Source organism: Monodon monoceros, unplaced genomic scaffold (genome assembly GCF_005190385.1).
Source record: "Monodon monoceros isolate NGI ecotype Baffin Bay Population unplaced genomic scaffold, NGI_Narwhal_1 Super_Scaffold_22, whole genome shotgun sequence".
In the NCBI taxonomy this organism is placed as follows: Eukaryota; Metazoa; Chordata; class Mammalia; order Artiodactyla; family Monodontidae; genus Monodon; species Monodon monoceros.
Window position 1 is genome coordinate 124652296 of NW_021703779.1, and position 16286 is coordinate 124668581.

The 16286-nt window shown below is 44.3% G+C and overlaps 1 protein-coding gene across 3 annotated transcripts in view; it reads left to right on the top strand.

Moving 5' to 3' along the window:
• MTM1 (myotubularin 1) overlaps positions 1 to 16286 on the top strand; it is a 98903-nt gene that overhangs the window by 35548 nt on the left and 47069 nt on the right. For all 3 annotated transcript variants that reach the window (XM_029241538.1, XM_029241536.1, XM_029241537.1), the window contains exons 5-6: positions 8036 to 8146; positions 12585 to 12686. In XM_029241538.1, the coding sequence (XP_029097371.1) occupies positions 8036 to 8146; positions 12585 to 12686 (213 nt within the window). The remainder of the gene's footprint in view (positions 1 to 8035; positions 8147 to 12584; positions 12687 to 16286) is intronic.

Below are 16286 nucleotides of genomic sequence, written 5' to 3' on the forward strand. Positions count from 1 at the left end.
GGAAACTCTCAGTGGCTCCTTTCCTCCCTCATTTCAGATTCCTCAGTGTTCTTGGTCCTCTGCAGCTCAGCCCTGAGTCGCCTCCCCACCTCTCTCCTCTGTGCACCCCGCATGATGGCACAGGTACCCTACTCAGTGTTCCCTAAACCAGCCCTCCGCTTCTCTGCCCTGGCTGTTTTCTCCACTAGAACTCATGCATATTCATCCCCACCCATCTCTGCCATTCACACCCCCACTTTTAAAAAAATTATTTTGAAATATTTAACATAGAAAGTTTGTAAAGAATAACATAAACACCTGTGGATCTACCCCCCAGCTGAAGAAGTCCTTTTCCCCTCCCCATCAGTGGTAGATACCATCTGAAAGTTCCTAGGTCTCACTCTCTGTCACTCCACAAACTCCTCTTTAAAAATAGGATGGAGTTCCGGAGATGCACAGATGAGCAGGTGATAACCCTTAGGGCTGCCGGTGGGATGAGCAGCGTGTCGTGTATGCACTTTTCATTACCTGACAGTCGGAAACAGTATGTTCTTCCTGGATTAAATTCAAGGAGAAATTTGTCATTAGGGTTTCCTCTAAGAGGTAGGACCATAGTGATTTCATTCTTTGGGCAGAGTATTACCTAAAGATTCTTGAATACCATTCAAGACCCTCTTTAAGGACAGGACACATGTTAACTTTTACTGGGTAAAGGTATTTCTGGGAGGGACTAGCAGGCTGGGGTCTGTTGACTTTGCTGTTTGATGATTTACCAATGCGGAGATGGGACTTGGAGAATCAAGGTGGATGGATGGCCCTCGTATCTGCCTCTCAAATATCTGGTTCTGAAATGAGCATTTGTGAGGTATCGTGCCTCCCAAGAGCTGGGCATCTGACACGAGTGGCAGACCTGTATTGCCTCCCACTTTATAACAAGCACGAACAAAAAGGGTTCCTGTAGTATTTTTCTTTTCAAAAAAATACGTTTGGAACTTTTCAACGTTGTCCTTTTTTAGTTCCTTCCGTCTAATGGAGTTAGCACCTTTTTTCATTTAAAAAGAGGTGAAATAATGCTAAAAAGACTATAATAATGAAACATCCTAGAGTGTCTGTAAGTAGGAGCATCAGTGGGAACGTAGGATCCGTACTATAGGTTTTCTTTTAAATTTCAGTCTTAAATCGTCTCTTTATTTTGCTGCTGCAAAATGACTGAGATCTTCAGGTTAAAACAGTCCCTGCTGATACCCCAGGTCCCCTTGCCCCTTGTTGCCATCCATTCCCAATTTGCCAGTCACCAAGCTTGAGAGGCTGTGCGCTACTGAGCCCTCCTGTTGAAAGTCACACAGTGGATTTAAGTAATTATTTAGCTCCACTACAAGTTCGGGCTTTCAGACCTCAGAAAGGGGCTCGTGGCTGCTTTGGCAATTCTCTCCATCTCAGATCGACTTCTCATCACGTTCCCCACCACACCAGTGACAGACCCCTCTGAGCTCCTTTGCAGACCTCATCTCTTGCTTTGTTGCAAAGTTAAAAGTCATCGTCGCTGAGCTCCCATAAATTCTTTTCCTCCTCCTCTGCCATCTCAGAGGAAGGAACTAGATGTCTTCTTTTACAAAGGGAGCCTTTCTGCTTCTTGCCCCTCTGGAGCCCTAGTGCCCCACCAGTTACTCTGTGTCTTACATTTTCATTGGCTCCCCAGCCCGCAGACCTGCTCAAGTCTCTTTATTTTAAAACACCTTCTTGCATCCCTGCTACCCTGATACTACAATACTATCCTCTTTCTTCCCCTTCCTTGCTAGACTTTTTAAAAAGTGAGTCCACACACACTGCTTCTGCTTCCGGACTGTTAACTCCTTCACCTCTCATGGTCTGGCTCATGCTCCCTGTTAAAGCTCCTCTTTGACCACTCAATTCTGCAGACCTCAGTAGACTCTCAGCTCTTTACCTTCTCTGCAGTGATCAGTCGGTATTGCTGGTTACTCCTGCTTTCTTTGTCCTTTTCTCCGTGCGTCCTTTTGCCTTTATTGCAGTTCATTTCTCCTTCCCACCCCCTAAATGTCTGTTTCCCCTGTCCTTGCCCTCTTCTTCCTCACTTGTCAGTTGCTTTCCAACTCTGTAGCGCCAGACCTGATCTTTCATTCTTTATTCACTGTTTGAGAGCCTGCTATGTGCCAAGCACCATGCCAGGCATTGGGATAGAGTGGCATGCACAACAGACACGGTGTCGCCCTCATGAAGCTTTTGGTTCCGGTGGGACTGACAGACATGAGTCAGATAATCACACCAGGGTGTAACAACAAGCTATGCTAGGTGTTGCCTGGGAGCAGCATAGGAGGGCGGTCGTTTGAGGAGCCCGGGGAATTGTCCTGAGAAAATGATGCTTGACCCATGGTCTGAAGAATGAATGGCAGTTCCCTAGATGCTTGGCGTGGACTGGGTCGGAGACAGTAAGCTGAGAGAACAGCACAGGAGAGGACCTGGGACCAAAGGGAACATGAAAAAGTGATGGTGTGGCTGGGTTGGGGGTTGGGAGAACAGCAAGGGATGAGCAGGAGATGTGGGTAGTGGCCAGATGACCTAGGCCTTGTAGACCCCGTTAAGGATTTAGGTTTTTAGAGTTGAGCAATGAGAAGCTTTGGAAATGGGTTAAGCAGAGGGATGGTAGCATCAGATTTACTTCTGTAGAAGATGACCTGGGCTGCTGTGCGGTGGGCAGATTGTAAGGGAGCAGAAGTAGATGCAAAGAGACCCCTGCGTCTATTCCAGTGGCCCAGAGAAGTTGCTGGTAGAATTGGAGAGAGGCGGACAGATTCAAGATGGATTTAAGAAGTAAACATGGAGATTGGATTAAGGCTAGTGGAAAAGGGAATGTCAAGGATGACTTGTAGGTTTCCAGCTTTTGTCACTGGACGGTTGGAGTGCTAGCCACTGAGATAGGAAGATGTAGCTTGGAGAGAGAAACATCATGCGCTTAGTTCTGGGCATTTTGAGTTTGAGGGGCCTTTGGGATCTTCCACTTCTGCATTTCCAGCTGCCTCCTGGATATCTGTACTTGATTATCAGTCAAACCCAGGGTGTTTATTTTTTTTCACTTTATTTTATTATTTTTTTCTATTTTTTAAAAATATCTTTATTGGAGTATAATTGCTTTACCATGGTGTGTTAGTTTCTGCTTTATAACAAAGTGAATCAGCTATACATATACATACATCCTCATATCTCCTCCATCTTGCGTCTCCCTCCCTCCCTCCCTCCCTATCCCACCCCTCTAGGTGGTCACAAAGCACCGAGCAGATCTCCCTGTGCTATGCGGCTGCTTCCCACTAGCTATCTACCTTACGTTTGGTAGTGTATATATGTCCATGCCGCTCTCGCGCTTTGTCACAGTTTACCCTTCCCCCTCCCCGTGTCCTCAAGTCCATTCTCTAGTAGGTCTGTGTCTTTATTCCCATCCTGCCCCTACGTTCTTCATGACTTTTTTTTTTTAGATTCCAAACCCAGTGTGTCTAAAATTCATAATGTTAATCTTTCTCCAGAACCCCCTCCTGTGCCCTTCATGTGTCTTGGTGGGACCACCATTGTCCCAGACACTTGGGCCTGCCTCTGTGATTCTTCCCCACGGCTCACCTCCTTCTTTTGCTTTCCACCTCGGACACTCTCCACTTTCAGACCCTCACGGTGATCCTCTCACTTGCACTGAAACATTAGCTTCCAGGACTGCAGGGAATGGGTGGACCCTCCCTGTGCTGGTGCGGAGTGCTCAGCGCTGCTGGATACATCTGCATACAGCCACATTATGTCGTTGCAGACCTCTGCCCAAGACACATTTCCCAGATCCCAGTCACCCTGAGCCAAGCCCTGGGCTACTCCCCAGGGGATTCCCTTGCCACCTGATCTTAAACCTGGCCCATTTGGTTTTGCTTTTGTTTTTTTAAAATAAAATTCCCATGCTTTCCCACACGTGTAGCCACTGTCACTGTACCTGTTTTTGGAAGGCCAGTCTCCAGCAGCTGTTATTCCACCCTTTAAGGATCATCTTTAACACTGCCATCACAGCAGAACCATCGTGTGACCCCATCAGTTAGAAATCGTCCTGCTCTCTCTGACCTCCCGTTCCACTTCATCTGGATTTTTTTAAATGGCTCTTGGCACTTACAACCTAGCACTGTGGCTATTTGCGTACATGTGTCTCATTTCCCAGACTGGGCCTTGAGCTCTGTGAGGGCAGCACCTACATCTTAATTCTCCCCGTGGTCCCTAGCATCCAGTAGTTTCTGTTACTCAGTATGCACTCGAGAGAGAAGGCAAATGATTGCATCTTCTAAGCTGTTACATTTACTTCTCAGCTATTTTAGATACGTACAGGTACAGAGGAATAGATTTTGAGTTAGCATGGACCTTTGGGAATCCTTAAATATTTAATGATACTTAGATAGTGATGACTCAGGTTTCTAGAGAGTAAAGCTAATTTTCCTATTCCTGGATCTTCCAGTTGGGCTTGCTGGGTTATCTGATCTTGAACCTGTCACTCGGGGAGAACGTGGCAGGTTAGCCTCATTAGACTGTGGGTGCCTTTGGTCAGGAGCTGGCTGGTTCTCCTCGGTGTCCCATTTTCTGGTTTGTGTTGGGTCAGGGTAATCAGAGCTATAGGAATTTTCTTGCTGCAGGAACAAAGAACAGGAAGGTCTCACTCACTTCTAATCCTTCTGCTTTTTAAATTTGCATTCTTGCTTCCATCTTGATATTAGGATATCAGACTTCTATTTATTGTCTACTCTATTTTTAGGTACAAGTTTGATATCTAGGGGTACAGTTGAATAGACACTCGTAAATTTCAATATAATCTAAGCATAGTAACAGACTGCTTGATAGTATTTTTTTATTATTATTATTATTTTTATTTATTTTTGGCTACATTGGGTCTTTTTGCTGTGTGTGGGCTTTCTCTAGCTGTGGCGAGCGGGGGCTACTCTTCGTTGCAGTACGCGGGCTTCTTATTGTGGTGGCTTCTCTTGTTGCAGAGCACGGGCTCTAGGCGTGCAGGCTTCAGTAGTTGCGGCATGCGGGCTCAGCAGTTGTGGCTCACGGGCTCTAGAGCACAGGCTCAGTAATTGTGGTGCACGGGCTTAGTTGCTCCACGGCATGTGGGATCCTCCCGGACCAGGGCTCGAACCCATGTCCCCTGCATTGGCAGGCGGATTCTTAACCACTGTGCCACCAGGGAAGCCTGATAATATTTTTTTAATATCTTTTTTTTTTTTTAATTTTGTCTGCACTGGGTCTTCATTGTGGCCTGCGGGCTTCTGTAGTTGTGGCGTGCGGGCTCTAGAGTGCGCGAACTCAGTAGTTGCAGCACGCAGGCTTAGTTGCCCTGCAGCGTGTGGGATCTTACCCAGGGATCGAACCAGGGGTCAAACCTGCATCTCCTGAGTTGGAAGGTGGATTCTTAACCATTGGACCACCAGGGAAGTCCCTTGATAGTATATTCTTAATAACTAGATTATATTGAGAAGTGAATACATTATAATATGCAGCTACATATGTACATGTAGTGTAGTGTCTTTAATCTCTAAGCATTTGGAATTCAGTCATGGAGTGAGGGGTCTCACCGCATGGCGCCAGCTAAAAGATGCCTCCTTATAGGTACAAACAGAAAGCCCTGTAACTACTTGCTACAGCATACTGATCCACTATATTTGCAGAGCACAGTCATGTCTTTCACATACTAAGATATTCTTTGCTATAATAATAATAATAACTTGCATTGTTATCTAGCTACCATATACCGGGCACCATGCCAGTTACTTTAAGTCCATTATCTCTAATCATGCCTATTTTACAGGTAAACGTGGCTGAGAGATACAGTAACTTGCCAAAGTCATCCAGTTAATAAATGTCAGAACTCAGATTGGAAGCAATTTTGTCCAACTTTAGAGTTTGTGCTCTTTTCTCTACACGACGATAGCCATACTCTCACACTTTTTAAACTTTATTTTGAAGTAATTATGTACTCTCAAGAACTTGGAAAAATAGTCCAGAGAGTTCCTGGGTACCCATCACCCCACTTCTCCAATAACTGCACTGCTTTATCAAAACCAGGACATTGAATGGGACAGTATAGTTAACTAAGACTCTGTACTTGACTTTCACCGGTTTTTGCACGCACTCATTTTTGGCGTGTTTTTGCGTACAGTTCAGTGACATCTGATGCCCTGTGTAAATTCATGTCACCACCACCACCAGTCAAAGTATGCGACTCTTCTGTTGCTACAGAACTCCCTTTGTAGCCTTTATGCTCCCTTTATAGCCACGCCCTCCTTCCGTTCAGCCCCGGCAGCCACTTCTGTGTTCTCCAGCTCTAAAACTTTGTCATTTCAAGAATGATATAAATGGAACCATACAGCACCTTTTGAGATTGGCTTTATCCACTCAGCATGATGCCCTTAAGATTCTCCCGGATCGTTGCATGTATCCATAGTTCATTCATTTTTGTGGCTGAGCAGTATCCCATGGCATGGATACACCACAGTCTTATACTTTTTTAATTTCTAGAACACCCATGAGCTATATTTATATTTTGTGAAGAGATGCTTAGTTTGTTGTATTGTGTTTTAAAGGGAAGGATTTAAAGTAAAAGAAGAAATTAACTTTATTTGTATTCCCCCCAGAGGACATCTTTTAAAGAACAAAAACTCAACAAGCAGCTTTTAAAATATTTGTTAGCAAAGTCATCTAACAGGGCATTAAAGAAGATATTGGCTTAAAACATTTGTGTAGCCCTTTCTGTCTCTGTCCATATGAATATATATTTTACATTATTGTAGTCACAGTGTATTTTGTATGCTGCTTTTTTGCACTTAAACTTATTTTTCCATGTACCATAATTATTTTAGTAGCTGCGTGCTTATTCCATCAAGTTGACTGACTAATTTTCTTCGCCCCAGTGACCACCTCTGGCTCTATCGAGCATCTTCACGCATGTAGCTTTCCCTCCTGTTGCTCCACAGCTGTAAGATAAGGTCTTAGGAGTGCAGCTGTGGAGTCAAAGGGTAGGACCATTTTTATGGCTCTGTTGTTGTGTGTTCCCAGACCTTGGCTTGAATCTCAACCCTTCCCTGTAGTTACTAAGCCAGTTACCGAAGCTTTTAAAGCTTTGGTTGCAACATCAGGAAATGGGAATACTTCACCTGTGTCCAGAATGGTTGTGAGGACGATACGCGCATTGGCCTTTTGTGGTACCCGGCACAGATGATGTATTCCGAACAGAGCAGCTGCTGTTATCTTGGTGGGACGATCTCGGTACGACTTTACTGACGTTATTCCGTCCTTCGTGCCAACAGCCCTCTGGACCCCTTGAGTCCAGCGTTGGGTAAGGAGCTATGGAGAAGCATTGTATGCCCTCGGGCCCTTCCTTTGGGAAGAGCACCCATGCCTAAGATAGGCACCGCTTCCCGATGTTTGGCTTCCAGTGGGGGAATACGGATGTGGAAGTTCACGACAATGAGACTTGAAGCAGGTGGTGTAACACCAGTCCGAACCGAGTGCTGCAGAACTGCAGAGGAGGGAGTGGTCAACTCTGATCTAATGGGAAGCGGGGCGTCGTTGGAGAATGTTGGTAGTTGGGAAAGTCAGATCATCCTAGGCAAAGGGAACACTGTGCACAGAGCCCCTAGGCCTGAGTGTAGACAAAATGTTCGGAGAATGGTGAAGGCATCTACTTAGTTGGAGCGGAGAACGTTGTGGGACAGCAGCCCACAGAGACAGGTTGGGAGCAACGTCCCGGGGCCCTCGAGTTGTGTACCCAGGAGTTCAGGCTTTATTCTGCAGGCAGTGCAGAATGGCACACATTTGGGGATGGATTTTGGTTGCATAACTGACTATTTTCATGCTTGCTTTTTCATGTGTGATCGCTATCATGCTTTTATTCATAAAAGGTGGTAAAAGGGCCAAGGTAAAAATGCCCTGAAAGCACATGGGTTTTTTTTTTTTAAATATGTTTTTGATGTTTTAATTGTACTGACAGAAATACTGACTTGTGTCTTTTTGTCCATTACAGGATTCTGCTCTAATACTCGATGTTCCTCTGGGTGTGATCTCAAGAATTGAAAAAATGGGAGGCGCCACAAGTAGAGGAGAGAATTCCTATGGGCTAGATATTACTTGTAAAGTAAGAGATTCAGTACTTTCTTACGGGAAAATAGGCACGTTAGCATTGAATGATAAGTAAAAAGTGAATGTGGGTTTAAAAGAAAAATCAAAGACCCTTGTTTATCTGAGGCCCTGGTGTGGTTCTCCCTTCATGATCAAGCGTTCCAGAACCTCCTGGGGAAAGAGTTCCTATGAAAGGGACCTGCTGTCGTCCTTAAGTGTGAGAACCCGAGACAGTCAATTGGTTTGCTTGACTGACTAGGAAGAAAACTTCATAAGTCCCGTTTCACACTTTTTTGTTTTTGCACAAGTCTGCTCCTGGTGTTCCTTCGTGTGATGTGTTTCCAGCCAGACACCTTCACATCGTAACAGGAAGGAGAAATACAGGAGATTTTTTCCCTCTGTGAAGAGTCTGTGTTCTTACCTCTCACAGCCCCTCCCACTTCTGCTTAGATGGTGTTCAGAGATGGTGGCCTCCTGTTACGTTTCGGCATGGGGAACAGCAGAGATTTAGCGATAATAACGTTCAGCCAGTTATAATAGTAACTGTTTATTGAACATCTCTGTCGGTCCAAAGAGGTACTAGGGGCTTTGCATTAAATCCTCAGGGCAGTCCTCTGAAATGGACAGTGGTGTCCCCATTGTATAGATGGGGAGCCTGAGGCTAAGAAGAGTTCAGTAACTTAGCTAAGATTACCCAACAGATGGCAAAGTTGGAATCCAAATCCGGTGAGATAATCATTTTGCAAACGACGGAATAAACCTTCTTGCAAGAAAACTGCCTTCTCAGGTGTTCTGTATCTGAAGACTACAGTGCCCAGTCCTAGAAAGAGCTAGAAGGGGTTTGGAGGTCATCTGTCCCAGTGGTTCCCACAGCTAAATATGCATGAAGGGAACCTGGGAAGCCCTCTTTGGGTTGACAAAGGTAAAGCTTTGGGTTCTACCCCAAATCCCCAGATAATCTCTGAAGGCTGGGTCCCAGAGGCTGGGACTCTTTCATGTATCTGACCATCAATCTAGTGCAGGGGTCAGCAGACTTTTCCTGTCAAGGGCCAGAAAGCAAATATTTTAGGCTTTGTGGGCCAGCAGGATCTCTGTCATATGTTCTTCTTTGCGTTTTGTTTTTTCTCAACCCTTTTGAAATATAAAAAACAATCTTAGCTTGAAGACCACACCAAGACTGACCTGGGCTGAAACTTGCTGACCCCTGGCCAATCCAAGTCCTTCATTCTGTGGATGGGAAATGAGGCATTTGCTCAACGGGCTTCCTTGCCTATGGGTCCCCGAGGAGCTGATGCAGGAGTCAGAATCCCAGCCCAAGTCTCCTTTTCCTGGTCTTGTGCACTGTGATTTCTTAAAGCCAATCTCCTGTACTTTCGTTTGGATTATGAAGATAATACCTTTTTGTCTCCAGTTTGTACAAGGTCAAGACTAGTACACTCTATTAGAAAGCAAGGGATTTTGTCACGATGAGACTTGAACTGAAATTCTCCCTCACTCCCCACCTTGGCTTGTTTTTGTTGTTTTTGGTTGAATCCAAGCTCCCTTAATGCCTTATCTATAATCTCAGCTACTGTCTACCCTTTTGGGCCTAGAAATGTGGGGATTTACTTTTAAGGAAGGTTTTTGCATTTTGCATAAAAGAATCCATGGGAGGAGAGTGTTATATTACAGTACTCCAGGGAAAATGAGGTTTTGATGATTTCAAAGTGACTTTCATTCTAAGCAAGTTGGAAAAAATCCTATTTGTTGCCTTATCAATGGGAAAAACTTGTATTTAAATGTTAACCCCCCCAAATTAATAAGACAAAGCACACTCTTACCCTTTGACTGTTTACTCTAAGAACAAAGGTCTTGGGAACAACTCGGCAGGCATAATTCTCAAATGTTAAGTATGTATGTTTCTTGGAATTAGTGTCAAGCCCAAAGACAATGGCCTAGAACAGTGTTGTAGCACAACCTTTTTTTTTTTTTTTTTTTTTTTTTTGGGGTACGCAGGCCTCCCTCTCACTGTTGTGGAGCACAGGCTCCAGACGCGCAGGCTCAGTGGCCATGGCTCACAGGCCTAGCTGCTCCGCAGCATGTGGGAATCCTCCCGGACCGGGGCACGAACCCGTGTCCCCTGCATTGGCAGGCGGACTCTCAACCACTGCGCCACCAGGGAAGCCCGTAGCACAACCTTTTAACTCAGTTATCTCCCTGGAAACACGGATGTTGAGAGTTGAATTCCGTTTTCTCAGGAACAGACCTGAAGGTGACAGAAAGAGAATCTGCTGCAGTGGGGCAGAGACTCGCCTCCTGTCTCCCGTAGGTCCCCTTTCACCTGCAAGCAGTAACCACAGTACAACGGTGCCGCTTCACCGAAACAAGAACGTAGAACCCCTACAAATTTGGCTCCACCCGGTCCGTACATGGGGATTTCTGCTTGCCAGTGGCAACTTGCATGTGATGGATAGAAGTCGCAGTGGTTGTCATCTAGCAACCGAGGAGAAGGTAGCTCCGAATATGTGAATTCTTACCCGCCAGGCCCCATGCCATCCCCTGCTGACAACTCAGAGCTTAAAAAAAAAAAAAAAAAAAAAAAAAAAGCAGAGCCAAGCCATCCCACCAGGGCTGTTGCAACAGGGGTGTGTTTACTCATTTGTTATCACGAGGCTTGGCTCAGCGCCGAGTGCCCCAATTGCTAAACACCAGAGGTCTGACTGCGAGATTCTTCTACCAAGAGGCTCTTTCCCAGGTGTCCTTCCCTGATGGGTCAGGCTCTAGGAGACCAGGTGCAACTTACCCCTCAGTATATGCTCGTATTTCTGTTACAGATTTGGTGATCTGCCACCTGTGAGTCATTTGCCTTTTCCACTTCCAATTTTCTTGTTGGCAAGACAAGGTAGTGATTTTTTCTGTCCTTTAATTACATCTGAATCAGATGGCCACACGAAGTCGCTTGAATCACTTGTACTTTGGCACGTCGAAAGTCGTGGTTTGAATCTCTGATGGACCAGAATAAATATTTATCTAGAAATGGTCTAGTTTCTGGTTGAGTGGTTAAGAGCATGATGTTACAGAGTTATCATCGGAACCAAGGCTGGTCAGAAGAAAATCCTTCATACGTCTGTGAGCCTTGGGGATACTCAGCTAGCCGGTGCTATACTTGGGGTTCGTTGCAAACCCCTTGAAAGCGCGTCATCTGATTATTTTTCCTTCTACTTGACTAGTGCTTTGCATCATGAGACAACAACTGGTATCCCAGTGTTCTTGGAATAGGTCGTGAATCCGTTTTTGGGTGTTATTGAGTTACGTGCTTTTAAAAAAGAAAGCATGGGATCCTGGAGCTGGCGAGGCCCAGTAGATGCCATCTGTATACAGAGAGATCGGTTTTGGGTCGTTGATGAGAGGTCTGAGAGCCTGTTGCCATACACCCCCTTCACTCCCCTTTGCATTTTGGGATGTGTATGGCAAGGCCTTTGCTGCTCCTACATGTTGAAGACTTAGGAAGCTTCAAGAACGCTGTTGACATAACAAATGAAAAAGCACTTGGAAAAATATGAAGATGGTGACATCGAGAGGGCAGGGGCTGGATCTGTCTCACTCCTGAGGTGTTGAAAGTGCAATGCAGGAGGTAACAGCCATCACTCAGCCACAGCACCATGAGTGATTTAAGAGACAACCTCAAAAACCCGCCAGCTTCGAAAATAAGTTAGAATGTTATATCTTTTGCTGTGTAATACAAATTGATATTTAAGGGAGCTTATTTTATTTGAATTTGGTTTAAAAGAAGGTTTTCCTGCTTATTAAAGAGATATGTGTTGGAAACTATCCTTAAAATCTGGTTTTGAGCATTAATTCTTAGTTCCTAGAAGCATAGTCACTCCTACTATGGGGCACCTTAATGTGCTCTTAATAGAAGTCTGTGAAAGTAAAATTGTTTAGTAAAAAATGTATTACATTACTTGTATTAGAGCTTAAAATGCCAGTCATTTCCTAATTTTTAAAAGGGAGACTTTAAAGTTAAAAGCATGAGGGGAGAGGGAGAGAGCTTCTGTATTTTAATGACATGTTTGACAATTTTGAAATGATATTTTGTGGCGGATACACATTTGAAAAGTCCGAAGAATAAAATACTGTTTTATAATTAAAATACCTCGGAAACCAGTAGAGTAGACAGACACAGACATGATGCGCAAGGCAAGGTTTGATTTTTCTTTTTATCCAGTGAACTTTAGCTCTGTCTACTCTTTAACATGAGTTGTCTTGTCTTTACAATCATGACTCTGATGGAAATATTTTCAGGTGTTCTTAAACCGGATGTTTCAAAATATTGTACAAAACAAAGTAATTTTCTTAGTAGTCTAGATTTATTGCCCGTTCAGGTAAGTGGATCTTCTACCTGAATAGAAGGTTTGCTAACAAATGTGACTCGATTTGCAGACTGAACTGGCACATTTCTCCTCTGCCCCCAGGACATGAGAAACCTGAGGTTCGCGCTGAAACAGGAGGGCCACAGCAGAAGAGATATGTTTGAGATCCTCACGAGATATGCCTTCCCCCTGGCCCACAGTCTGGTAAATTCCAGGGTTCTCGGTGGCATCAGAGGGTTTCTGGGTGTCCCCTCCTTCCTCTCTGTGCTGCGCTCCCCAGTGTGATGTGTGTACGAGGCTGTTTATTACAGAAGGTTGACCCGTTCCCTGAGGGAGCGGGCCTCTGCTCTGCCAGTCTTTGTGGGTGGCTCAGCCCAGGTGACTCCTGCCAGCCCCAAGCCTGCCCTCCACCTGGGCCAGCCCTCTTCCAAAGGCAGAAGGTGGCGAGGTGACCACGAGCATGTCAGTGTAGCACTGTGACGTCACATCCCAGAGCTCGTCACCCCCTACTTGGGAACCAAGAGTGAGCCTAAGTGTCATTTAAGCCAATGTGCTTCTCAAATGCAGATTCGTGGCTTAGGTGCTGCAGGCCATCACTGGACAGGGGAGGTTTCTTTATTTATTTTTAAGGAACGACACTTTAAATGTCATTTGATAGCGTTTACTATATATTTGGCAGGACACACTTATTATGCATTTAATTACTTACAACCTATGACTTAGTCCGTAGCAAGTTTTGGGCTGTGTATACCTAGAGCTGTTCCTTCCTATTTAGTAGACTGAGTAATCTCACTTTGTTCTACCACGGGACCGAAATAAAGCTTTCCACGTGTCTTGCTCTTCAAACCATCTTCCTTCATATCCTGCCTTGATCTTGCCTTCTTTTTTTCTGTCCTCTTACCCCCTCCGTCTCCTCTGCTTGACTTTGTTGTTTTTCTTTTTGAAATGTAAATTTCAAAAGATTTATTGATTTTATTTTTGATAGTGTTCTTAGCATTTTCCCCAAATGGTTGTTTTAAAATTTTATTGAAGTATAGTTGGTTCATAGTGCTGTGTTAATTTCTGCTGTACAACGAAGTGACTCAACTCTGCATATATATATATATATATATATATATATATATTCTTTTTCGTATTCTTTTCCATTATGGTTTATCACAGGATTCTCTGCTTGACTTTAAACAAATGTGGAAGCAGCCATCTGCTAAGCGGAGAGAGCAGATAACTTAAAGATAATTCTTGAAATAAATAAATAGATAAACGTATGCCTTTATTTTAAGTATGGAGTAAATATGCCTCCAGCTAGACTGAAGGTGAAAGAGATCATTAAATAGAAGAGCTGCTTTGTAATGGAGCTCTTCTTCCTATGCCCGTCTTTTGTCTGTCTATCTATTTATCTATCTATCTTCATTTATTTATTTTGGGGCAATGAAGGCTTAAATTTTTTTCTAGCAAGACAAGGCTTCTCTCTTCCCAAATTTCATCAGCAGTTGTTTCCGTCAAAGGAAATTCATGGTTGATGGAAAGGACAATTATACAAAGACTGTGGTGGTCTAGAAGGATCTGGAGTACTCGTCATGAGTCATGTGTTGATTGTAGATTCAAATGTGATGCTTCCAGGAAATGCAGCGATATCATAGAGTTGAATACATTCTTAGCCTTTTCTCAGTTTTTGATTAAATATGTGATTTAAAAGATATTTCAATATTAAAAATTTTAAACTATTAGGATAAAAAGAGTTTAATGGGAACACATCCTCGGAATTCCTATGAAAGTGAGAATGTACATCTAATCCACGAAAATTCAATGAGGGAATGGGTTATGTCTTGGGTTTTGCATATCTGGCCTTAAGTGATCAGAGATTTAAAGATGGTTCACATAGCAGGGTTTGTTTATTTATTTATTTATTTATTTATTTTTGGCTGCGTTGGGTCTTCGTTGCTGCTCGCGGGCTTTCTCTAGTGGCGAGCGGGGGCTACTCTTCGTGGCAGTGCACGGGCTTCTCATTGCGGTGGCTTCTCTTGTTGTGGAGCACGGGCTCTAGGCGTGTAGGCTTCAGTAGTTGTGGCACGTGGGCTTCAGTAGTTGTGGCTCGCGGGCTCTAGAGCACAGGCTCAGTAGTTGTGGCACACGGGCTTAGGTATCTCGCGGCATGTGGGATCCTCCCGGACCAGGGCTCGAACCCGTGCCCTCTGCATTGGCAGGCAGATTCTTAACCACTGCGCCACCAGCGAAGCCCCACGTAGCAGGTTTCTTCAAACCTCCTGCGAGCTGAGGCCCCAGTCCGTCTCCTACACAATCTTGCTCCATCAGTCATCCCCTTTCTCTGGTATCTTCTGTCTCCTTGAGAGTTTACTCCCCTAAAAAGAGGTCAAGTGTCGGACCAGCTTTCCTCTAAACTACTGTCCCATCTCTCACTTCAACCCAAACTTCTGGAAAGAATATTCTAGGCTGTCCACATCTCCAGTTCACTCATTCCTCCAGCCCATTCTAGTATCCAGTTTTATCACAAGTACCTTCTTGGAACTCAGACCTCTTACTGGCCAAATTTAGTGACTCACTTCAATCTTCATTCGGTTTGATCTCCCCTCAGCGTTCAATAATTTTGACCACCCTCTTGCAAGTCTTGGTTTCTGTGTTTCGGTACCAACTTGACTGTTCCTTCCCAGTCTCCACTGCCTGTGTCTTTTCCTTAAAGGTAGACATCTTGATGGTGGTTCCCTGTCAGCCCTCTTGTCATGTTACTCACTTTGCCTTGATGATTTCATTTAATCCATAGCTTAAGCTGTCATTGCTGTATGGGTGATTTCTAAATCCAGCCCTGACATTGGCCTTGAGTGAATCTTCATGAGCCTCTCAAACAGCTTCCTCTGGAAGCCTGTGAGAATCATAGGCTCAGCATCTCCCTGACCTCTTTGCAGTCACCAGGCCTGCTCTTCAGCCTACATCTCCCTCAATGTGGATGATCCTCAGTTGCTCAGATTCGAGAACTTGAAGTCAATTCCCCACCCCAATCAGGCATAAAATTTATTTATTTTATTGAAATAGTTGATTTACAATGTTATATTAGTTTCAGGTGTACAACATAGTGATTCGGTATTTTTACAGATTATACTCTATTTAAAGTTATTATTCTAAAATATTGGTCATATTCCCTGTGCTGTACATTACAACCTTGTGTCTTATGTACGAAGTCAACTTTCTCATTCCCCTGCCTTACTTCTCCTATAGCCGCATCAGTTCCAAATCCCGTAGGTTTTGCTTATTAGTAACTCTCAAATATTTCTTCCCATTTCTCCCTGTGCTTCCCAACTCACTTCCCTTCATTCAGTTTCCTTCCCTTCCAACTTATCCTACACAATGCTGTTGTCTTTTTTTTTTTTTTTTTTAGGTATGATCATGTCACTCTATATCCCACTCTCCACACACAAAAAATTCTCAGTGACTTCCCATGGAGTCTCAGTGACTCCAACCACACAGGACCACCCTGTGCTTCTCTGGTATACATAGAACTGTCTCAACTCAGGGAAACTTTGGTTTTCCTGTGCCCTTTACCTGCGGTCCCCTCATCTCTTTAGAGCCTATCCTCCACCATCTTGCTCAGTCCTAGGTCCTTTCCCATGCCATGTGCGTTCCCTGGTGGGAGTTCATCTTACCTCTCAACCTGTTAGACTTTGCAGGTCCTTCTACTAGAGCACTTATCTCCCTCAGTCTGCCTTATGTCATAATTATGTGGTAATTACCCATCCCCCTCCTATACTGTAAGCTTATCAAGGCGGGGGTCAGGCTTTATCTCTCTAACCT